The sequence below is a fragment of the Mus musculus genome, chromosome 10 (genome assembly GCF_000001635.26).
Source record: "Mus musculus strain C57BL/6J chromosome 10, GRCm38.p6 C57BL/6J".
Lineage (NCBI taxonomy): Eukaryota > Metazoa > Chordata > Mammalia > Rodentia > Muridae > Mus > Mus musculus.
In genome coordinates this window covers 27,143,897-27,169,225 of record NC_000076.6, presented here as the reverse complement: position 1 = coordinate 27,169,225, position 25,329 = coordinate 27,143,897, and the positions used below count along the sequence as shown (strand labels likewise).

The window sequence follows — 25,329 nt, the reverse complement described above, 5'->3', positions numbered from 1 at the left end:
ATTATTATTTCATAATAACTTTGAATAGTAATGCTTAAAATTTAGGTAGCTTTTAAAATCTTTGGCTTAAAAATATAAAAATTGAGCTTTAATCTTACTATAAAATGCTGCTTAAAGACTGAGATGGAGGAAACGCATGCTTACTTGATTAAATGTTTGATTTTTGAAAGCTCTGATGAATTCTCTTCTATAGAGTGGGCAGTATCTACAAAGGTGATTAAGAGGCCCATATGAAAAATACTCAAGAAATTATGAAAATGTAAAATTTGTACCAGGGTGGAAAGCAGTTATAAGTGCCTAAGTTTTATTTTTAAAGGGGGGTAAGAGGATCTCAGGAAAGAGGTTATTTTCGATAACTCACTGTGGTTTATTTAACTAGCTTTCATAAACTGGAGAAAAATAAAGATTGCTCTCTGGAGATGAAAAATGGTTCTTTGAGCATCGTGAATATCAAGCCAGTTGGTAGACTAAACTATGCATACAATTTGTGAGACTTACTACACATACAGTATGTGAGGCTTCAGATTCTTGTTCTGTAGTACATTTCATAATCCTAGACAGGCTGATGAATTATATCTTAAATTATTTTAAAAAATTGTTAGCTGTTTGTGCCCAACTGTGTGTATATATCAGGACTAGAAATATACAGTAATATATTGGTAATATACTAGTAAAAATACAGGCCACTATACATAGATTTTTTCCCATTTATTCTTATAATACATTTATGAGATAAACAATATCATTTCTCCTTTTATAATATATTAAATGACATGAGAGAATTAATAATTTGCTTAAGTCAAAAACATTGAGAATGAGATTTGTTGTTCAAGTACTGGATTGTTTAAATAAGCAACTGATTCACGTTTTATGATATCCCACAAAAAAAGCTACAAATAAATCTGCATGGTCACAGCCAAGAGATTAATGGGACAGGTATTAATAATTTTTAAACATTAATATTCAAAGTTATTACAAAATACTCCCCATAGTCATATTTTGGCAAGGTTGCTAGATATAGTAAGGAAAGTTTACAATATTTTTAAATGGCTTCAAAGGATGGATCATAGTAAACTCCAGAGATATCACTAAATATGTGATATACCCTCTGTAGTACAAGCTCAAAATGTTCCCCGGTGATACTACAGTACATAAAGCTGAAATGGTTCCTAAATTTGGATGATAGAAAACAAGCTAACAGGTGACCTATTGACTCTCAATTACTAATATGAAATTAACAGAAAAAATTAATTTAACTCACCTGTCCATTTATTCTTGTGGCTTTCCTTACAAGTATTTTCAGTAGGTCTACCTCGTGTTAGGTGCTGGGATATGAAGATGAGGATAATAGCAGCATATCATATTATTCCATATGATGGAGATGAGATCATTTCATTGCAGATTTACTAGGTACCCAGGCAGGCCACTGATGTTTCTACAAGCTCCAGAAATCATGGATGAAAGGAGTCTTAATGTGTATGCAAATCTTGGCAGCACACAAGTAATCTCCCCATGCTTTAACAGAAACTCCTCCAAGTAGCTAGTGTTGTTAACTGCGCTGCTTGTAACAAGAGATCTGGGAAGCAGTGTCAGATAGCTGGGCACCTCCCTGGGTAAAAAGAATTGGACTTCATCTGCCAAACTTTAGAAGGCAGAACTCAGAATTCAGATTGTGGCCTTAAGATGAGAATGAAGCAGATGAAATGTTCACATGGCACAAGGAAGATTTTGTTGGTTACAGTCGTGTAAGCTAGAGAGGCCTGCCTTACAAGAACTGTGTCTTTTGTGATGCCTGAACGAAATGTTAAAAAATGTCCCGGCAGTGTATGATGAAGTTCAGTTACTCCTCACTGTAAGTCTGAAATGCTACAACATTACGTTATATTCATTGGGTAGTGTAGAAGACATACGAACTACCCATAAACCAGGGCACAAGGCAAGCAAGCAAATTTCATATATTCTAATGTACTAATGAAAAAATACTAATGTGTAACTTCTGTGGATGTGTTTAAACTTATTAGACATCGACAGTATATAAATTTCCTTATGGAAAATTATTTATGTAAGCGAAAATACTAAGTATCCTGTTTCAAAGCATATTGGCTAGTCATATGACACTTTGTGTGGCAAAGTTTCCAAAATAGCCTTACAATTTATATGCTTTGTTTATGGAACTTTTTATTTCCATATTTTATAGAAATATGGATATCCATAGTTTATGGATATTTTATTCACTTAGCCAAGTATAGCATGTTAGTATATCTGTGAAAATTCAAGAATAATTCAGAAAAGGTTTAAATATGTTTGTTTTTTTGGTAAGCAAATAATGAAAATTTCAGATGAATAAAATTAAAAACACAGTTTAGGGGCCTTTGTATTTTTAGCAGTGTTCATTATATGTAAGCAACTGATTTCACTTGTTAGTGTTATATCTACATTATATATAAAAATATATATTTGTTTTGCAAAGGCCAAAATGCTAAAGACTGTTATTGAATAATTTGTCTTTGGGGCATTATTATTTCTGTAATTAGAAAATGTAATCTTCATGCCTTCCCTAGGAAATGCATTCCTTTAATAGCTTGTTAGACAATTTGAGACAAAAAAACCCATATGCAATTATCTTATTTTGGAATCACTGTCTCAGAGTGCTACCATGAAGTAGGGAATGGCTTTGACTGCTAAGATATGTAGATTCCTCCATATAGTCAAGAGAAGGAGAGTTGGTGTGTTTAACTCAGTATCACAATGCATCAAGTCATTTTGTCCTGCTAACCACTTTTCTGCATTTATGAGATATGGTTCCTGTCCTTTTTCATATTAAAAATCTTGACCCATTTCATCCATGTTGCCTAGAACATGAGCTTGTTAGTTCAGACATTTAGAATAATTGCATGCTGGTGGTGTTTCATTTACTGTGTTGTGTTAGATAGGAGTAGCTGTTAAGCCGTGTTTTAGGACACCAGGGAATGTGGTAGAGAGAAAAAGACATTTGATATGGGCTCAAATGAGCTGTGCAAGAAAGACGATGAAATGAGATTGACTGAACACAGGATTTACAAATGAAAGGTCCCATGGGTAAGGGAGGATCCCACCTAAGTAGGGACATTCAGATGCTCTCTGAATGTTAGAGAGCATCTGAATGTGGAAGTTAGCTCAAGGTACATAGGCAGCACTGGCTGGAAGTAAGCTGGAGAGGGAGCATCCATTTACATCTATCTTGTCACTGCAGTGTTTCAGTATTTCTTTTAGCATATTAAGGAGTAAGTCATTGCTCTGACTTCTATAAATCCTGCCTTATAAAACCAACCTGAATTCTCACTCTAAATTCCCTGTATCCCTTTCCCCCCTCTTACTCTCAATACTGTATCATATTTTTGCTAAACAATATTTGTGGTTGATTTTTGCTGTTGTGATTCCTAATTGTTTTCAAACTCTTAAAGTGGATACAAACTCATCAAGGTAGGATATTATTTTATCCTTCTCCTCACTTGAGTACCTCATGGGCACTTTCTTTTATATTCATACTGATTGCTTTTTGTGAAGTATGATTCTACTTGATGCGAATTTTTATACTGAAACTATGTCTTACTCTACAATGTATCTCATTTCTTCATGAAAATGCCTCCAAACATATTAGTGGGAAATCCTTTCATTAAACAAAAAGGAAATTTTGACAAAAGGTTAAAATGTCTGATTGACTCCTCTGTAATGGTGAAGAACCACCGACATCTCTCAAGAAATAGATAAATGACTTTCACGATGTAATAAGAAAGCTGGCAGGCCATTTCTATGTGTGTCATCTCTCAATATATCTATACTTTCTGCTTTAGGTTTACTTTGGCATCCTCCAGAAGACAATGCACCAGAGCCCTGGCTTTATAGCATTTCTCCAAGCTTCCCATAGAACTTAAGTTTAAGATATTCTTGAATTTCTATTTGCTAATTTTGAATAAAAGAACAAGGTTCACAGAAATTAATTTATATGAAACAGAAGCTCTTATTTTATTGATAATGTAGCTCCTACACATGCATCAGCTTCTTAAATAAAAATGTATCTCTAAGAAATATTTGTCTAAAGAATCAATCATTGTAATCTATTCATGTGTGTGTGTGGTGTGCAACAGACAGGAATCTGTATGATACAATACATTATAACTCCACTTACATTGAAAGCATCTCTTTGTTTTCTTTTACAGAATTGTCAGCATCACACTGCTGGTGACTTCTGTGAGCGCTGTGCCCTTGGCTACTATGGAATCGTCAGGGGATTGCCAAATGACTGTCAACCATGTGCTTGTCCTCTGATTTCGCCCAGCAACAAGTAAGATCAATGTGCATAGTTGATGTGCATTTTCCCATGAGTAACCTCATCACCCTGGTGCATGGACTCTGTGATTTGCCAATAATTTTGAATAGACAAAAAAAAAATCTCAAGCCTCAGATGTTTTTAAAATGAGATAAAAACACAAGTAAAGTCAGTGTGTATATACTGTATGATTCATTTCTCTTCTAAAACCCTCTTTAAAGTAAATAATACTAATATAAATGTAACTACCAGTATTGATGTTCAGTTTGTTGCTAAGACAAATGATGTACGTGCAGGCACACATGGTTTTATGAGTGCACATGTCTTGTGTGAGCTTTGCACTTTATTTGTGATTCACTTGTGGTGTCTGAGTGTATACCAAACCATGTTTGTGGCTGTTTCCTCTTATCTTATGCGTTGGATTCAATATTGGGAAATAATTATCAAATAAGCAATTGAAAAATAGCATGACAAAATCAGGGTAACTTGTTGTTAAGTGCTTTTTAAGAAGTTGGTATTGGCTAAGAGCACAGACCCCTTCTCGTTTCAGATGGTTTGAGCATGATACCATGGAAACACTACCACAGGGAAAGAAATGGTGAAATATCTCATTTCCATGCTGTCTGCACCTTCTGTCTTGGTTTATATCTATTATTGCAAACCCCTCAATGTTTTCATTTACCTTTTTTCTAAAACTATCTGTACTTTATGTTGGGCGATTTATCTACTTCCATCTCCACATGATAAAATCATTTCCCTCTAAGAAATGCTTTTGAAAGGATGGTATGACAGATTGTCTAGAATTAGAATTCTGGACACCCTAGGAAGAAAAGAGCCACAAAACCAAGAGTATGAAATGAACTTCCACTGCTGTACACTCATTCTGTATCCTCGTCATTATCCTTGCATGCATTCTGAAAAAAGTTGTATCCAAATCACGTCCATTTCTTTTTCAAAAGTACAATTCTTTCCAGAGTGTCAAACATAGATTGTTAGGTACAGTGGCTATTGATGAAGATTTAAAAAAAGTGATTTTATTGCTCAAGTACAAAATTATAGTTGTATGAAATAGAATATTATTTTTTCCATTTCCCTTTCCTAGCTCTCCCTGAGATGCTCATGCTTAAACAAAAGAATGCCATTCATTTCATTGTTTATTAAAATGTGAACCATTTAGATTTAAAAACAAAATCAGTAATAATTCCCCATTGAGTATACTATAGTACCCACAGCTACAGAGTGAAAATACTGCCACTTCTTAGAGATGCTTCTTATAAAAGATTGACATTAAAATAAATTGTCACAGAATTCAAAGTCATGAATACTGTTCCTTTTAAAAAATGTATCCATGTATTTATTTTATTAATATGAGTTTTCTAGTTGCATGTACACATGCATGGTGGTTGTGAGCCACCATTGGGTTACTGGGAATTGAACTCAAGACCTCTGGGATAGCATACAGTACTCTTAACTGCTGAGCCCTCTATCCAGCCCCCAAATATCATCCTTAATTGTAGAATAGTCAAGAACATACTGAAAGAAGAACTATTATATGTAATATATTACCGAGAGTAGATTAGGGATTTTTACAGATTTGGGTGGTAAGAAATTATATGCACAAGCATGCTTAAAAGCTAGGTAGCAAAAGGGTTTGGAGTGTAGGGTATACACAGGACGCTGTAATTATTGAAGGTGATGGCTTGACGAGGAACATGGAGACTATATTGGAGAAATATTTAAGTACCAAATCCATGAAATTACTATTTAACTTTCTATGATAGTTTAAAACATGCAGGCTTACTTTCTTTTCAAAACAGTTAATATGGTCAGAAACACATTTTAGAAAGCATGTCATGAGAGAGCTGGATGGAAAGAAATGAGTCCAATTAAAAGGCAAGAGATTTACATTTCCAGTGCTATCTCAAAAGTCCCCCATACCCTCCCCCCCCCCACTCCCCTACCCACCCACTCCCACATCTTGGCCCTGGCACCCTGTACTGAGGCATATAAAGTTTGCACGACCAATGGGCCTCTCTTTCCACTGATGGCTGACTAGGCCATCTTCTGATACACATGCAGCTAGATAAATAAATAAATAAATAAATAAATAAAATTGTTTTGTTATACTCATTGTCCTATAAGGTCATTTTTCCTAAGAACTCTTCTCAATATTATATTATTTTCCATACCTGACAGGATTTATTAAATGGATAGAGCACCATTTTATAAATAAATAAATAAATAAATAAATAAATAAATGGCAAGAAATAAAGAGAGCTCGAATCTAGGTAACAGCCACAAGAGGGCAGCACTGGGATGAGTGGGAGGGACTTCTTATGTGTCTCACTACACAACTTGTGACTAGCTAGGTGTGAGGATGAGATGGGCAGGAGTTGAAGGCTGATGATTTTAGCCAACTCGCCCCCCCACACACACATACATACACACACACACACATACACACACACACAAATGGTAGCACTATGAACTCACACAGGGACTCAGGAAAGAGCTGCTGCTAAGGACAGGTAATTTATGGTTTAAATGGTTTCAAATTGATGTGAAAGGTCTGTCTGAATGGAAATATGCAAATAGCTGCACGGAATGGAAATCTGAAAATTGCAGGAGCAGACGAAGGAAGAAATATGTTAATAAATGAATTAAAGTCAGATTGGATTTCCCAGGCAGACGTTCCCCAAGGGGAGCACATAGAATGAAGGCAAAATGTAACTTTAGTTGAGAAGTTTCTATCCTTAGAAAACGAAGAGCAAATGTAGGAGAAGCCAGAGAGACCAAACCTCAGGCAGCGTTGTCACTGGTACCAAGGGAGGAGCAAGAGTTAGCAAGCATCCATCATTGCTCTTTCAGGGTAGGGTGAGCAAACACAGAAGCTTGTAACTCCAAGGGTTACTGCAGAAGGTTGGCAATAGTAGAAGTCGACTTTAAATAAAAAGAGTCTTAAACGTAACTGCCAGTTTTAGGAAGTTGAAAATATGCAATTCTAGTTTGGTTGGTTAGCAGCATCAATAAAACACCTCATTCATATTTTTTATTTCATAATTTGATTTGTTTTATTTGAGTATAAATTTTATTCCAACGAGTCTGAAAAACTTAAAACATCATAGTTATATCCTCAGTGGGACTTGGACTTTTATCAACCACAACTACAACTAGTCCTTTTAAAATATCATAACCCAGTGTTCAAAAGCCAATATGTATACACACCCAAATATATATGATTGTATCTTACCATTTATTCAATTTCCTTATTGTACATTTTAGAGAAATACTAGTCAAAAAGATTAAGCTGATTTCATGGCCCACTAATCTCACCAGCTGTAGCTTGGAACAAATTAACCTAATTAACAAAAAAGATCCATGGATGGTGAGAAAGATTAAGAGGCAAAGTAGAAAAATGAGTCAGGGCAAAGAGAGGCACATTCTTCCCAGTTTGTAAAAATAGATTCTGAGCTACAGACAGATGGGAGAGGTGGAATGTCTTATTTACATGATCCTTGAGAAATAAAAGGCAAGGAAGACACTGTGATCAGTGGTTCGGGGCCACAGCAATAGCTTCCTTATCTCATATCAAATAGCACAAACCTCCAGCCCTGTGGCCCAGCAACACCATTTACACACCCTTGCCTTTCTGACTCTGTACACCCAAGGAAAGGACAGACGTCTTTATGGTAGCACCAGGAACCCATGCCAGTCTGTCTTCAAAAGCCATTGGCTCACAGTACCTTTCTCAGTGAGGCTGAGTCTAGCGTTGCCAGCTCATTTCCAAACAAACTTAGACATCTTTCTTCTCACTGAGGTCTGAGAAAATTCGTATAAAGTCCAGTCCAGTTGAGGTGTGAATGAACCGGTAGGATAAGCCTATGGAACAACCGCAGGATTAGTCCGGCTGAGGGTAAACAGTGTACTGGCTCTTCAGTAAAGCCTCTGCCTGGCCACAGCTGGCAGAGACCAGGTTAATGCAGCCCAAGTAGACTGATTTGGAAGAGGTAGCATTTTCATAGAGGTCACGGCGCACAGTACAGGGTGATGAGATGAGCTACGGAGAGCGGCTCCCGTGACACTTAGACATCAAACAACAGTTTGATGGACTGTAAAAGAGGGAACAGCATTGCCTCTGTGCATCCAGAAAGGACATAGAAGCATAACCGTTAACTAAGCTGAGAAAAATCAAGTGCGTTTTCTCCAGGGGAGTGGAAAATCAGCTTTAGATGTTAGAGTCAGCACAGTATTTAAAGCCCCTAGGATGAAGGCAGTGACTTGGAGGAGAAATCGGAACCTGAGCTCAAAATCATGTTAACAAACACAACACAGATTGGGAAAAAAAAAAAAATGCAGCCTGAGAGCAGGGATCAAAACCGGAAGTGGCTTCCAGGCGACCAGTCAGCTCTGTGATCCAGAGTGGGTCTCACAGAGAACAGACCCTGTAAGTTTTACAAACTGCAGTGATGTGTTTGAAACTAGTCTTCACAAGGAAATAGAAACAGGTGGTCCCTAAGCGAGATGAACAAGGATTTCCAAGTGCTCCTGCAAATGAGATACGAGTTGGGGATGGAGAGGAGCTATGAAGTGGAACACTGAACACTACTATAGAGAAGATGCCATCCCTCTATGCTCCTTCGAAAGCCCCTTTAACGCTTGAAGGAAAAATCAAACTCTGCAACAAAATATGTAATTCAACAGTCTGTATTCAACTCATCTAGAATTGCTACATTCATTTATTGAGGAGTTTTATTATTTTATAGAAATTGATTGTAGTTTTTTTTTTCTATAGGCCAGTGTAGATTATACTTAAAATGTTGTGTCTGTTTCCCAGGGATTATGTATGAATATTAATCATTGGGATGTGCGTGATCATGCAGCCAAACACATGTTTTCAGTATCAAATTTGAAGTTAAAGAACTGAATACTTGATAGATTTGTCAGTTACAGGTTTGGGGGGTCCAAGGTCCAGGGAAGAAAAAAAAATTAGTTGGTCAGATAATGAGGCCATGATTAAGTAGTACATTCATTTGTTCAAACACTTTGCAAAAGTTAAAATTTGACAGCTATTCACAAACCATGAATTTGATGCATGAGTAGCTGTAATAAGGCACAACCCTAATGACGCCCAAACCAAAGAGTATGGTGTTAGCATGTGTTACTATTTGGGTCTTGGCCTGAAAAACAATACTTCCTATTGCTTCTTTGTGTGGAATGATGGGAAGGACGTCAAACAATGAAGTCGGTTATCTGAAGAGTGACTGCTTTAGGTCAGGGAGGAAGTTTTCTCTTCCTGATTCTCAGAGCTCTTCTGTCTGCTGGGAAGGAAGCACTGGTGTGAGCTCTGGTCGGCCTGTGGTACGCATATGCCATAGTGAAGTCAATTACAGAGCCATTAGTTAAAAGCACAGAAAATAGCGAGCACATTTTGTTCATTTTGGTTTAGAAAGCTATGTCTCCTTGCCACACACTAAATCAAATTACTTCGTGTACTTTATTCGAGTGTTGGAGTCTGGTAGGTTGGGAAAGGCATGGTTGTATTCTGAGTGAAACATCCATTTACACTCCATATATTGAACTTCCACTTGCAAGTTGAACTAAGATTTCAAAAAAAAAAAAAAAAAAAAAAAAAAAACATGATTTTCATATCCTCTTTTTGGTTTGGTTTTTTTCACCTGGAGGGTATTCAGTGATACCTGGCCCACTATAAGGCCTGTACACACACATTCCCATCAAATTCTTTGAATTAATAAAAATTGTGATTAATTGTGTTGACATACAATATTTATATACATTTCAGAAAATTATTTAAACTTTGAAATACTGATATTTTTAGTGTGGTACCTTATTAATTCATCAAAAACTAGCCAGTTTTGTTATCTATTATCAGAAGTATTTAATTGTCTTCCCATAAATAAGAACTTTATCAATACTTATAAATATATTTATTATACACACCCAATAAAATATTCCAGTGACCTTGGTAATGGGTAGAAATACTGAGTTTTATGAAATAAGCAAGTAACATTTTCTGTGTTGTTTTCTGGTTCAGTTTCAGCCCCTCTTGTGTATTGGAAGGTCTGGAAGATTACCGTTGCACCGCCTGCCCAAGGGGCTATGAAGGACAGTACTGTGAAAGGTACTGACACTCTCACATGGTGATCGTAAAGGGTCATGATACTATTAATTGCTTCTGTGATTTTTATCATTTGTATTTGAGTAATTAATGCTTCACAACTATTTTTATAGCCTTAAAAGTGCTCCTTTAAAATTTTGTTTGTTCTAATTTCATGCTGAGACCTTAGTGATCCCAAATAATTTCATGATTATTTAATTTATGTCTTAATACAAACAGTCAGATGTAATTTTATAAGAACAAATGTCAGGGTTTTTTTCCAATGTTTTTAGGTAGCTATGGAAATTGAGATACTGCCCACATTGTTCTCAGTTAGTTCGCTGACTAATAGTATCCAGCAATAACTTAAAACATGGTACTTTTCTTAGCATTTTGACTGTGTATGGGTGGGTCTTTGTGTATCCTAGAATTACATGGTGATGAGGGTAATTAGTCCTATCCAGAAAATAAAGAATTTGTTACTGAGCCACCTTGTTGGTAGGCAATCAATATTCTTCAAAGAAATCAGAAAGCATAAAATCTGGGAAAGCACCATTAAGCTGAATTTAGGGTTCATGGAAATGCTCAGCTAACGAACACAGCCCCAGACTGGCTGTTTCTCAGGAAGAAAATTCACATCTTCCAGATACACATTTACATGACCAGGAAGCTAGACATTCAAATGGTTACCAGCACTAGTGTTTAAGATACTGCTGGGAAACTAATTCTAACTATTATTATGATATACATGCTCTGTGATCTTAGTATAATTGATAGCAATATAGTAGTTTCATAAAAATTCACAGGCTTAGCTTAGTTCCAGCAACCTATCTGGGTCCCGTTTTTCTTCCTACTTAACATAGTTTTCCTGGTCATCAGATGTGTAAGGGATGCCGTTGGTATCCTGCCCAGGTTCTCTCACAGGAAATGGTATAATTAGCCTGAGAATTTACCCCTGTCTTTCTCTGGCAGCTCATTGTCAGTGGTTAGCACGAGAGAATGGATTTTAAAAATCTTTATCTTCTGCCTCAAAGCAGAACAAATTTTGAGACTTTCTTTATATTCTAAAATTTTCTGTGTAAGAAAGCTAAGATTGCAAATTACCTGAAATCTCACTTACCTCACAGATTTCCTTCCCATAGCCTGTTTGTTCATTAGAGATTCCTAGGAGCTCCTGAAACTGTTAGTCATATTTTTAAACTAGTATTTGTTTATTTAAAAAGTATTTGTTATTATTCCCTTTCAACTATGAGTCTTTTATACAACCAGCAATGGTTATATGGATAATGGCAATAGAAATGAACGGAGAAGCTAGATGTAGGTTTTATGAATTCCAATAAAATGTGTTTTATAAGATACATTTTCAAAGACCTGTATATGATAACTAAACATTATACCCAGCACTTTCTTTTTTTTTCCCCATTTTTATTAGGTATTTAGCTCATTTACATTTCCAATGCTATACCAAAAGTCCCCCATACCCACCCACCCCCACTCCCGTACCCACCCACTCCCCCTATTTGGCCCTGGCGTTCCCCTGTACTGGGGCATATAAAGTTTGCGTGTCCAATGGGCCTCTCTTTCCAGTGATGGCCGACTAGGCCATCTTTTGATATATATGCAGCTAGAGTCAAGAGCTCCGGGGTACTGGTTAGTTCATAATGTTGTTCCACCGATAGGGTTGCAGATCCCTTTAGCTCCTTGGGTACTTTCTCTAGCTCCTCCATTGGGAGCCCTGTGATCCATCCATTAGCTGACTGTGAGAATCCACTTCTGTGTTTGCTAGGCCCCGGCATAGTCTCACAAGAGACAGCTACATCTGGGTCCTTTCGATAAAATCTTGCTAGTGTATGCAATGGTGTCAGCGTTTGGATGCTGATTATGGGGTGGATCCCTGGATATGGCAGTCTCTACATGGTCCATCCTTTCATCTCAGCTCCAAACTTTGTCTTTGTAACTCCTTCCATGGGTGTTTTGTTCCCAATTCTAAGGATACCCAGCACTTTCATACGGGTACAGAATGGTGTGCTTGTACTGCCCATAGCGCTGGGAACTATCAGAAATTCAACAGTGTATAATATAAATACCCAAAACCACTTTCAGTTATTTGGAAGATGCATACATCACTTGGAGGTAGATTACAGATGATAAGGGTAGGTCTTCACTATGCCTGTCATGTCCTTTGTGATTATGTTGAAATGAATATTCATTTAATGCCCTTGTAAACACCAGTAGCATCATAACTGAAAGCAACCTGGGGTAACAATGAGATCATCTGTAGCAGCTTATAACACAAATATTATATGCCACAGATAACTTTTTAAATTGACATTATCACTATCTACTAAAGCAGCTGTGTAGAAAAGACTAGAAGAATGTATAATAAGATCACAGTTGCTGTCTGAAAGCAGAGTGATCACAGAAATCCATCATTTTAATATGCATTAATGTAGAAGCAGTAGGAGTTGGCAGCTCATGCAGTTTATGCAGTTTATGGATGAACAGGGTCAGATACTAGCAAACGTGAATGGTTTGAATTGTTTTTGCAATTCTCAAATGTTGTTATAGCTTTGAATTTATCATCTCTAACATGTAAGCAATCAGGTTATAGTTCCCTAAAATATTTCTCCCATTCAGCTAAATTAAACCAAAGGTCCTGGTTAAATTTTTATTGTAACCTTCCAGATTAAAATGTGTACGACTGCTGAGAGCTCCTTAAGCCTTTTAAATCACCTTATGACCTGCCCAGGTACAGTCAGGATCTAAAACTGCTTATGGTTCTTGATTGTCCTGTAAGGTAGAAGCCCCTCCTTATACTTTATCTTCATTGGTCTTCTTATAATGAACCCTTGGAAGATTTAATCAAATTTGAACCTGCTTAGAATACATTCATTTCGTGTGCACATGTTAAGAAACAATTCCAGTGGTTTTATTTCAGTAGTACTTTTATCAAACACTTGTTATCTTAGGTTGGAATGACAGTGATGAAGCCAAGCCAATTCTCAGCTACTCAGGAGGCTGAGGCAGGAGGATGGCATGCTCAAACTGCTAGAAACTGAGTTTAAGACCAGTCTGGCCAACTGGATGCAAAAGCAAACAAAAATGAACAGAGATCCAGAGTGTATGTTTTCACATGCAAGACCTGAGGCGCAATCCCTAGTAATACATGCACACATACATTCGTATGCACACCTGCAGACTTAAAATTAAGACTTTCATTAATCTCTATTCTTTTGTCCTATTCCAACCTAGGTGTGCCCCAGGCTATACTGGCAGCCCAAGCAGCCCCGGAGGCTCCTGCCAAGAATGTGAGTGTGACCCTTATGGCTCCCTACCGGTTCCCTGTGACCGGGTCACGGGACTCTGCACGTGCCGCCCTGGAGCCACAGGAAGGAAGTGTGATGGCTGCGAGCACTGGCATGCACGCGAGGGTGCAGAGTGTGTCTGTACGTATACTAATTTAGCTGCTAGTTCTATGGGCCTTGCTTCCATGTCTGTCTCAGTTCCTACAAGCTCCCCATTTCCTTGCTTGTGGTAGCTGGTGCTACTCTGCATCCTTTCTGAAGCCTTCTTCCCACCTTCTGCTGCTGGCATGCTGTTTTTGTTTCCCTCCCGCTAAGCAAAGAGCTGTGGAAAAAATTCTCAGCATGCTTTTGTCAATTCATTGAAGCTCCTCTAGGCAAGTCTTATTTTTGCCCATCTCAGGATTTGCCATTTTGACCAAAGTTGGCCCTGCCTTTATGACAGATTAAAGATTCCTACATATTAACTTTTTAGAATCCTCCTGAATTTGTAATTGGCTGGATAGGCATTTTAAGCCTTGAATTACAACTGGTTTCTTTCTCCAGCGTTTACATAATGCTTCTCAATTTCTTCTTGAACTACAAACATTGGATGTGGTTACAATGCATTCAAGTTTTTAAGTATTTTTATTTACTGAGTAAACAGTGGAGGATGGATTGTCCTCCCCACCCCCCCCAACCCCCCCCCCCCACACACACACACACACACTCTTTTTCTCCCTTTCCCTCAGCCCTCCTCCAATCTGTCTGTCTCTCATGTCTCCTGATTCTGGATGCAGTATTGAAAATACATTGGATTCAGTAGTTTAAATATGTAATATTCAGTGTAATATGTAATAATCTAGAATAAGTTATTTATAAAGTTAAAGGGAGAATATTGGGCAATGCCAAACTCTTCTTAAAGAAATTTACTTCGCCACATTTTATTGTGATATTTACATATTTCGATGTGTTTGTGCATGCTAGTCTTCCCTATTTTAAGGTCTTACTGTGTCTAATTCTGAGCTGCATTTTAAGAACCTAGATTGTGCTTTATAAAATGTTGCCTCAAAAGCTAAAGGTAGGATTAAAACTCCATCAAAACATTAGGACTGGGCCATTTGGAAAGATACATTTTTTTTTTTTTTAAAGAAGGCTAGGAACTAAAGAGATGGCTCAGAGACTGAGTATTCCTGCTCTTTCAGGGGATCCAAGTTCAGTGCCAAGCACCCATGTCAGGAGGGTCGGAATTGCCTGTACTTCTAACTCCAGGGGAGCCAAAGGGTTCTTCTGACCTCCATGGGCACCTATACTCTTGTGCACATTCCCACACAGAAACACACTACATAGCCAGAAGTAAAACTATTTTTAAACTCTAAAGCAGGGTTATCTTTAATGAAAATATATAATGCTTGAAGTAAATAAGAAGGCCTATGAATATGATTCAGTGTTGGAGCACTTAGGCCACCTGCACAGAGCCTCCCTCGTGACCTTTCTACCATGATGGGGGATAATAGGTAAAACTAAGTGAGGATTGGCATGAGGAAAGGCTCAACATAAGATACCAAAACATTAGTTTATAGTACTGTTGTTACACACACACACACACACACACACACACACGCGCGCGCGCGCGCGTAATTATTTTAAAGGTAATTTTGAAAGTAGACCTAGGGCAGCAGCAGAATTCCACAGGCTTTTTGCCACCAAGCCTCACAATATCTGTTCAGTCGCTGTGGGCCACATGGAAGGAGGGAAGTAGCTCCCACAAGTTGTCCTCTGACCTACATGCATGTACTACAGCACACACACCCACACATACACACACACAAATAAATAAATATGTGGTTTTTAGTGGTCTGCCAAATATCCTACAGCACTGCTTCATTCTGGACATGGATATATAACTAGCTAAGAATCATAGAAACAGATCTAAATAATCATTGAACTATGAATAATATACAGATGTCAACCTGGAAAAAGTAACGTGTTTAATGAGGTATGTAAATGTTAAACAGTAGCACATTAAAAGCAACAAAAGATGAAATAAAAGGACTACTTTTCTAAACATTTGTTTTAAAAAAGATCTGTGATTTTCCCAGCCAGATTAGCTGCCTATTGTTTTTCTGGTGATTGTTTATTTACATATTGAGTAAATGTATCATAAGAAAACCTAACTCATCCCTGCCATGTATCTCTGTTTTCCACATGTTCCATCTCATATTCATTTAAAAGGCACTGAGCACATGGTGACAGTCATTCAACCATTTACTGTCTGCTTGCATTATTCTTGTCAAGCAATGCATTTGTACCTGCTGAACACAGGGCTCATTCCCAGTTCTGTGACCTGGAGATCTTCATTTCCTTCTAGAATATTATAGTGACTCTTATCTCATAATAAAGTGCTAAATTGTAGAACTTTCTTTGCCATCTATACCTCTATCCTGCATTATTTATAGCTATGTTGTATAAGTAGCCATTCCTTCTACAGTCTTCCTCCAGGCTGAATGGTTCCCTCTTGCTTCTGCACCTATCTCTCACCCTTTTTTATGTTGACCCTAAAAACCGTTACACAGAACAACTCTGGACTTTTCTTCCTTTCTCATCTTTGACAGTTTCTGCAGTTTAGTACAAATATGCTGTGGTTTCTTTGGCTGCTCCCCTCCCTCAGCCCACATCTCCCAATTCCTACTTCCTACCCCTGCTTTTAAAATATCTTAAGAAAACAAGAAATCAGTGAGGACATAGCTTTAGCTCATACCCAATTCTCTTTGTAAGAGTCTTCTCTATCCCCAAGCTAAATTAGATCAAGGGACCAAAGAACAGACTGACCTCCAGTGTCTTATCTTTGGTTGGGGCCTGCTTCATTACATGGGATCACAGTGGGCTTTTACACTGCCCCAGGGTATAAGTTGGAAGAGGACCTCAGTGCGGAGACGGAATATGAGAAGGAGTAAGAAGACTAAAAGTCCGTGCTGCTCTCAGTAAGTGGGTTGTTGACTACGAGAACAGTATGTCTAGGCTTAGTAGAAGCCAGGTACAGCTCTGATACTGGTTCCTCTGTATGAATTAAATTGGTTCTCCTTCGTTAATTCTTTAAGAAACGCAATTGAAATCGACTCATATCATATATTTAATTGTTTTGTTTTTATCCTTAGTTTTTTTTTATTTTTTTTTTTTACATATCTAAATTATTTTTCATCGTGTATAGTCATTGAACATGGTTCTGTGTTACACAGGACATTTGCATACAACAATAAGGCCTAAGATCCAGAGACCCACTATTTGCTTAATAAAAGATACAGATTTATGCTATATAGTTTGGACAACACAGAACAAATCCTGAGATGCCCTCTCACACTTAAATTTCTGTAAATGTCTGTTAGTTGTTTATGGGCATCATTGGCCAATAAGGCAAGCTAAGACTTTACTATATTTAATAGAGACTTTCCTCAGTCTGGTGTGGTGGTAAATGCTTGTAACCCAGCACGTGGTGAATGAAAGTAAGAGACAAGACGATCAGCAGTTCAAGGTCATCCTTGGCTACTTCACAAGTTTGAGGACAACCTGAGCTTCATGAGACCCTATCTGAAAAAGAAGTCAATTGGGAGGGGGGTTGGAGAATTTTCTGCAGGATGCAATCCTTGTATATACTATGTTTCAATGATAATAATAATTTATACAATAATCTTTTTATTAGGAAATATGGAGACCCCAGATTTTCTCAGTAAGCTGATTTTAGCCCTATCACAGTGATAAATTCACTCCACCAAGGCAAGATAAGGCATCTCCCAGCACCTTCAGATTCCAAGTTCAGGTGTCAGGCATTCCCTAAAGCACTCCTTTCACCACAAACAAATTCATCACCATAGCAATGCTTAGAGGCTCACCTTGCAGGGGCACTTCCCGTTATTTAGGTTCAGTGTTCAAACCCTATACATTCCTAGTCTTTTTTGCAGCATATCTGTACGTATAACTGAGAGCTCGTCTTGGCTTTACCTCAGCTCCCTGGTGATCATAATCCAGAGGATTTGCCTGAGACCTGTAGACAATAGTGTAGAAGACACATAAGAGTTTGTAATATGAAACATTCCAGGACAAGAAGGAACATAATCAGAGAGACCCACTATTTTAACCAGCATATTCAGTATTTAAATTTTTCTATTTATTTTTAGGTCATGTATTGGTGAATATGTGTGTGAGTATGGATGTATGTGTATGTACCTGTGTACATGTCTGGGTAATAAAGTTATGCATACAGAGGTCAGAGAACAACTTTCAGAAATTGTTTTCTGTCTTTTCACCTTGTGTCCAGATGACCAAACTCATGTGGTCAGGTTTGGGAGCAAGTCCCTTTGCCTGTTGAGATGTCTTATCAACTCAAGGTCATCTGTTTTCCTTTTAGAGGCCATTTTTAAGTTTTAAAGACCATATATCTAATTAATGTTGATATATATTCATCAGGCATTGTCTAAAGAGGCTGCATTTCATTGTAATAAAAAAGATACATTAGGTTGATGCTTAGCTTAATTTCATAACTTTTCTTTTTTCTTATTTCTAAGCATCAAACTCAGAGGTGTTTTTGTTTGGCTGCTTTAGTTTTTTTGTTTGTTTGGTTGGTTTTTTTGTTTGTTTGGTTTGATATTGTTTGTCTGTTTTTACATGCTATCTGGGCAGTCTACTACCAAACTACATCCCAGTCCAAATTTCACAGGTTAAAGCAAAAGGATTTACTTAGGACAGCTGGACAATGTTTACCCCTTAGAAGCATTTGTGTTTCTGAATATTTTATTGTGATTCTTACAACAGGGTTTCTATTTCATAAGTTGAGTTATACAAATCTATCCTCTCTTATTCATAACTGACATGTCATTTCATAAAATGAGAATACCCAACTACCCTGAAATTTGAGAACAAATGAGAAAGCCATTGTGTATTCAATGCAGAAAAAAAAATGAGACCCAAAAGTTGATTTGTTCATGTCCTATTTTCTTAAAATGTATAGTTAACAGACTAACTCATCCAATGTTTAAAATAGACCATGAGTGGCAGAGTCAAATATAGAACACTCCTGGGGAACAGCAATTAAAATTAGCAACTTTGACAAAATGTTACTCCATAGAATGAACCCAAAATACCATTTCATATCTTATAAATATCAAATTCGTGCTTATGGTTCTAGCCACTGCGTAAGAGGTATTTGTGACGTATCTGTTTTGTTATTTATATCACAATTTACTTAAAATATAGGATATGAGAAGGTGTTTCTCTTGTCAGTATTGCAGTAGCAATAATAAGTGTTCTTGCTTCTGCAGTTCTACAGAGACACAATGAGTATTCTTTGTATCTAGTTCCACATTTAATTCTTTATTGATGAGGGACCCATATGGAGGACGGAGGACAACCTGAGGAAGTTTATTCTCCTCTTACACTGTGTAAGGTGAGGGAATCAAGATCAGATCACTGAATTTGGCAGCAATCATCCTTTATCCCCAAGCCCAACATTCTTGTTCTTAATGTCTAGCTGCCAGTGAGCATCTCACTATCATAAGACATGCCCTTGCCATCGCTAGAATACTGGTGATCCATTCTCATCAAAGAAGATGAATAATGATACTTACTATTTCCTATATATAGGAGTAGGAACACATAGTAGAATGTTGTCATTTTATAAATACACAATACTTACTACTCCAAAAGATGATTTTGAAAAGGTCCCCAGAAGTGGTCTATTAATCTATGACATTAAATGTGATCACTCTGTATTCTTATCCCTAAATGTCTATCACCACTTAGTCTTCAAGGGGGCTACTTTGCAAAGGCCAATATGTTTGCCATAGCTTGGTAGAACTTTAAGCCACGCTGTGATGTTTAGATTCAAGTGCAGAGAGGTGTACTAAGGCAGCTTATGTGTCTTCCTCTACTTATCTCTTCTATTAGTAGTTCACGCTTATTTTTGTTGATATCGGTCTACTCTCTCATTCTGTACTACTGTTGTGTAAAACAGCATTTGCGAAGCTGATTCTGGGTGACTCTAAGTTCTCTTCATGCTACATTGACAATCCTGTGCCTTAGTAAATTAAGACGCTGTTGACTTATGGAGACTGCTGGTCACTGTTGCTTTATTTTAATCAGGCATTTATTTAAGAGTAAACTAAACTCTATTTCAATTTTTCACTCTGATGTGCCCAAAGGTTTATTGACCCCTTTGCCCCAAAGAAGGGTAGACTCACATATTGGTTAAAATAAAATAGTTTTTCTAATCATTATTTCATAATCTCTTGAATAGAAATGCTACAGATTGGAAGTACCTTTATAAAAATGACCTGTGCTTGTTAGTTTTCTTGTCAACTTGAAACAAGCTTGGGTCATTTGGGAAGAGGATTCACAAGTAAGAAAATGTCTCCATCTCCAAATCTTTGGCCGATAGGAAAGACTTGAGAAAGATTGTTGGTTGTCGCTTTGGTTTGATTTGTTTTGTCATTTGTTTGTTTGTTTTTATTATTAAAGACTAGTATGGGAGGGCCCAGGCCACCGTGTGTGGTGTCATTCTTGGCCAGGTGGGTCTGGCATGTATAAGAAAACAAACTGAGAAAGCTATGAAGAGCAAGATGGTCAGTAAATAGCATTCTTCCATGGCTTCTGCTTCCCTTTCTGCCTCCAGGTTCCTGTCCTGACTTCCCATCATGGTGGATTATAAACTGTGAGATGGCATTAACCCATTTCTCCCCAAGTTGCTTTTGATCATTATGCTTAGTTTCTCAATAGAAAGCAAGCCAGGACAGAACCCAACTGCTCCTTTTAATGCTTTGGTTATTTTTAAAAGCAAGGTACTTTGAACATCTCATCAGTTTTGGATAAAATATTTCCTTGGCTTAGTCTGAATCATACTTTTCATAATTATCTCTAATTAGCTATGCTCCTTGTCACTGGCAACCATTCTTAGGCTCTCTCTACATTCCTCTTTCCTTTATGTTTCTTCACTCATTTTTTTCTACATGCCTAACCACTGGCCGTGACTCTTTCGATCCTTTCCAAACTGCTGTGCGCATCATATAAAATAGTGCTGACAAAGTACTTGCGCACTATGGTGTAACTGTTACGTAGACAAAAGCTATATTCCTCTTATATTCCTCTGGTGTTTGTATGCTTTTATAATTCCATTTTGCTTTTGAAAAACTGTATCATCCTTGAACTGCAATAGGTTTGTCTTTTCTGTGTTATCTTTCTCCATTGAATTTTTGTGTGTGTGTGTGTGTGTGTGTGTGTGTGTGTGTGTGTGTGTGTTCTGTATTTTGCTGGTATGATTACAACTGTGTGTACATGTATGTGGAAGACAGAGAACAACTTCAAATGTTATTTTCCCCCAAGTTCTATGCACCTTGTTTTTGAGACAGGCTCTCTCGATGACCCAAGACTCACTGACTATTCTGGACTGGTTGGTCACTAAACCCAGTGCATCTGCCTGTCTCTGACTCCCCAACATACCTGGGTTATTAAATATATCCTGAGGATCAAATTCAGGTCCTCATGTTTGTGTGGCTAACACTGTACTGTCTGAGTTCTTTCCAAATCTTGCTTTTCCTACCTTACATAATTTGATTTTGTTTAAATGGTGCACACATTTGTATTTCACAACTTCTATATGTACAGATTTCTGAATCTCTACCTAAATTCACATTACCAAAAATTTGGAAGATTGTTTTTGTTGTTATCTGAAGTTACCAGAGAAATCAGGGTCCCCTCTTAGAATTCTTAGGATAAGAACAAAGTTAAACAGAAGACGTAGGATGCTTTTATAAGAAAGAAAGAAAGAAAGAAAGAGAGAGAGAGAGAGAGAGAGAGAGAGAGAGAAAGAAAGAAAGAAAGAAAGAAAGAAAGAAAGAAAGAAAGAAAGAAAGAAAGAAAGAAAGGGAGAAAGAGAGAAAGAAAGAAAAGGATGAGGAGGAAGAAGAGAAGGAGAGGAGAAGAAAACTTTGGGGTAGGCAAGCTGTGAATTTCAGCAGCATCCCAGAGGATGAGAATATAAAAGAGAAAAAAAACAAAGCAGTGCTACTTGAGCTCAAGACAGCATGGATGAGATGCTAGCCACAAGGTAAATAGGCAGCCACACAGCAGGGAGGTACGCTTTGGAGAAAGTAAAACCTACAGTATGAGCAAAAGCAGAGTAAGGCTCTGCTGGGCTTTGGGGGGAAAAGACAGATGAGAAAGAAAAAGAACAGTTAGTGCTGTCTAAGTCAGGATTCAGAAAGGCAGTCACGATGCCTCATAAGGACTGTCCAAGATGGCAGGAATTCTGGGAGAATAAAGTAGACCCTCTCCTTAGGAACAGTTTTTCTGCTTCTTTAATTGGCTTACAGTGAACCTGCCTCCCTTAGCTAGGTCATTTGATCTGACCATCTGGATTAACTCTAAACAAGGAGACAATACCTGTGTCTACCTGGAAGTGGAGGTTAGGAGGTAATGGTTTCTCTTAAGGGGCCTTCCCATGCTATTCTAACAATTACTAAACACTTTTTCCTCTAAATGAAAAAAAAAATAATAGGTAAATAAACCTTTTGAATATGTCTAAAATCCAATCTTATTACACACTCTGACTTATAATGATGAAGTATTACACTGAATCTGTTTTTAATGAGCCAAAAATCAGGTAATAAAAAGTTGTCTTGTTTCTTTTTTTTTTTCTTTCCATTTTTTATTAGGTATTTAGCTCATTTACATTTCCAATGCTATACCAAAAGTCCCCCATACCCACCCACCCCCACTCCCCTACCCGCCCACTCCCCCTTTTTGGCCCTGGCGTTCCCCTGTTCTGGGGCATATAAAGTTTGCGTGCCGTTGTCTTGTTTCTTAAGACAGGGATTTATCTTAGGTTGGCTTCTTATTTTCCTTGTATCCCAGGCTAGTTTTGAACTCTTGATTCTCCTGCCTTTTTCTCTAGAATACCATGTTTGCAAATGTGAACTATCTGTCCTGCTTGAAGGCTCCTTTTTCAAGCAACTAAGGGAAAAAATACATAGACACACAGACACATGAACACACAAAACCAGATCCAAAGATATATCAATGTTTTTCAGTTTTCCTAATTAATTTAACATATACATATTATGGCATAAATTTTATCTCTTGTTAAAAATGTGAATTTATATTCATTTATCCCTAGTTGATCTCAGCAGACAATTTATGTATCTCTATCTAAAATTAGTTAAAGAGTTTGGCCTTTTCCAAGCAATCAGTGTGCTCATTTTTGCTTCAGCTTCTTTGTTTTAAATGTGGTTTGTGAATTTTTTGTGATAGTAAGCCAGTAATTACTATGCATGGGGGACTCTGGTAGAAATGCAATATTTTGAACTAATTGCTAGCAGAGAGATGTGTAATATCGGCTGCACGATTTGCCCCTTCAATGTGCCCAGCTATAATGATCTGGATTTAGTACTGCATTTGTTAATATTAGACACAAATTTATCCTGACACTTTTATAGGCAAAGACTCGGAAACATTTAGTCATGTAAAATCTAATCATAGTCTTGAAATATTTGCTTTTACTCTCATGCATTCTCAGCAAGCTCTAGCTTTACAAGCTTATCTGTATTATTGAATTAGGAGAATGGTTTAGAGAGACTTGGAAGGTGTCCTGATTATGAGATGGGTATTAATTTACCCAGCAGTCTTGTTGGAGAGCTGCTCTTTATAGAGTGCAAATACCCATGCCACTATACATTCCGATTTTCCTATTATAGTGAGTTCAATTTGTTTTTCATTTGCATACCTGTTGCCATATACTTCATATACTTTAAGGTCAAATAAAAGTAGTTTGTGGGATAAGTAGAATGTTTTGTGTCAGAATAAAATGACAAGCCATTATTTAAACAGCAACCTCACCAATGTAGACACCTTAAAACTCCATGACTGAGTTAGGTAGAAGCTTTGAAAAGTCCCATTCTGGCTGTTCCATTCATAAGTCTGTTTGAATCATCCAGACAGATGTGAGTATAACACCTTGCACTTACTATAAAACTTACCTTTCACTTATGGAAATTTGCTTAATTTTGTTCCTTAAAAAGCAAATACAGTGACCATAACATAAGAACGAATAGTAGACCCTTGGATCCAGAGACATAAAATGACATCGACGAGTTCTTGGGAAAGCAATTGAGTGAGTTTCCTTCCAATAACTGGAGAGGAACCAAAACTGACTGGGGGATGGGTATAGAATAAACAGTGGAAGCCCAGTCTTCACTGTGCTTCTTGGCTCAGCAATGTGTCTGTGGTATGTCCCAGAACATCAGACCAATTTCTGTATTCCAGTCCTCGGGTTGTTCTTGTATGAAATAAGTGGGGGAAAGAAAAACTGTGGATCCTTTTCTTGAAAATTTCAGGAACCCCCCAGTAAGGATCCTTTGACAATATTATAGGAAACAATCTAGTCCAATTCACTCTTGGAAATAAATAAAGTATACCAAATAAAATAAGTTATAGAAAGGACAATCAAAAGATCCCTGATGAATAAACAACCCTAAAAAGCATAGTGAGACCCTGTGCTAAATATCTTCTGGTACAAAAAAAAAAAAAAAAGTCAAATTACTATGAGTTCTAAGAATTTGAAATTAAAGTGTTTGAGTCCTTGAGACCTAGACCTAAAACACAGTCGCTTGTCACATTCGGTGGATTAGAATATATTGCAAAGCCAGTCCAAAATTGAAAGATAGACTTGCCTCTCAATGGTAGTAAAAGCAATGAAATTGTTGCTCAGTTCAATCCACTGAGAAGTGCACATCTTGGTCCACCACCTGTGGTCCTTCCTAGTCAGCCTTCCCTGCTGCTTTCTACAGACCTGTCTCCAAGACAGAATCTTTATCTGGGTCACCAGTAAATAACAATACATCCATATACTCACTGGGACAGCTACCGTTAAGAGTTTGTTTTATTTTTTGCTAATTAAGTTACTGGATAGTTTCATCCTTTATATTCTATGTAATACATCTGGATCATTTTCTCCCTAAGCTCTCTCTTCTCTCCCTCCCACCCTTATGCTTCCTCCTTCCTCAGTGTCCCTTTGTGGATATTAGACTTTTGGCTTTGTTTTGTTTTTAAGCCATTTATGTAAACCGGGAATGCCTATGTGACCACTGGGTTGGGACTATCCTTTGGGGCCTGGTCGGATCACCAGTGGATATACGCCTGAAAGTAATCATTTCCCCTTTCCTGAATGTATCCGTAGGAAATAATTCAGCAATGTAGGGCAGGGCTCTTTGAGTCCCTCCTCCATCATGCCTGGCTGTTGTGGAGCAGTTGCTGTTGATCCAGTACAGATAGCCACATGTTTTGAGAGTCTGTGTTTACAGTGGTTGAATGGCCATGTGCAGCCCTTCTTGTCTCCTGGCTCTTGCATTCCCTAAGCTCCTCTTCCCCATGTTCTCTAACCAGTGGAGGGGAGGCCATATGTTGTCTTATTTAGATCTGAACACGCGTTTCTTCTCAGCATCTTTTACAGCCAAGACTCTTATAACCATAATTCTCTGGAAACAGAGGCTTCTCTAACTATGGCTGAGAATGGTGTCTATGGGTATGAACAAATACATTTTGAAGCTAGTTCAATGCTATGTCAGTTTAGTTAAACAACA

General features: G+C 37.6%; 1 protein-coding gene across 5 annotated transcripts in view; it reads left to right on the top strand.

Annotated features, from left to right (window-relative positions):
• The window catches only part of Lama2 (laminin, alpha 2), a 635,907-nt gene that overhangs the window by 447,966 nt on the left and 162,612 nt on the right, over positions 1 to 25,329 (top strand). For all 5 annotated transcript variants that reach the window (XM_017313815.1, XM_011243134.1, XM_011243135.1 and 2 more), the window contains exons 30-32: positions 4,200 to 4,324; positions 10,362 to 10,448; positions 13,677 to 13,870. In XM_017313815.1, the coding sequence (XP_017169304.1) occupies positions 4,200 to 4,324; positions 10,362 to 10,448; positions 13,677 to 13,870 (406 nt within the window). The remainder of the gene's footprint in view (positions 1 to 4,199; positions 4,325 to 10,361; positions 10,449 to 13,676; positions 13,871 to 25,329) is intronic.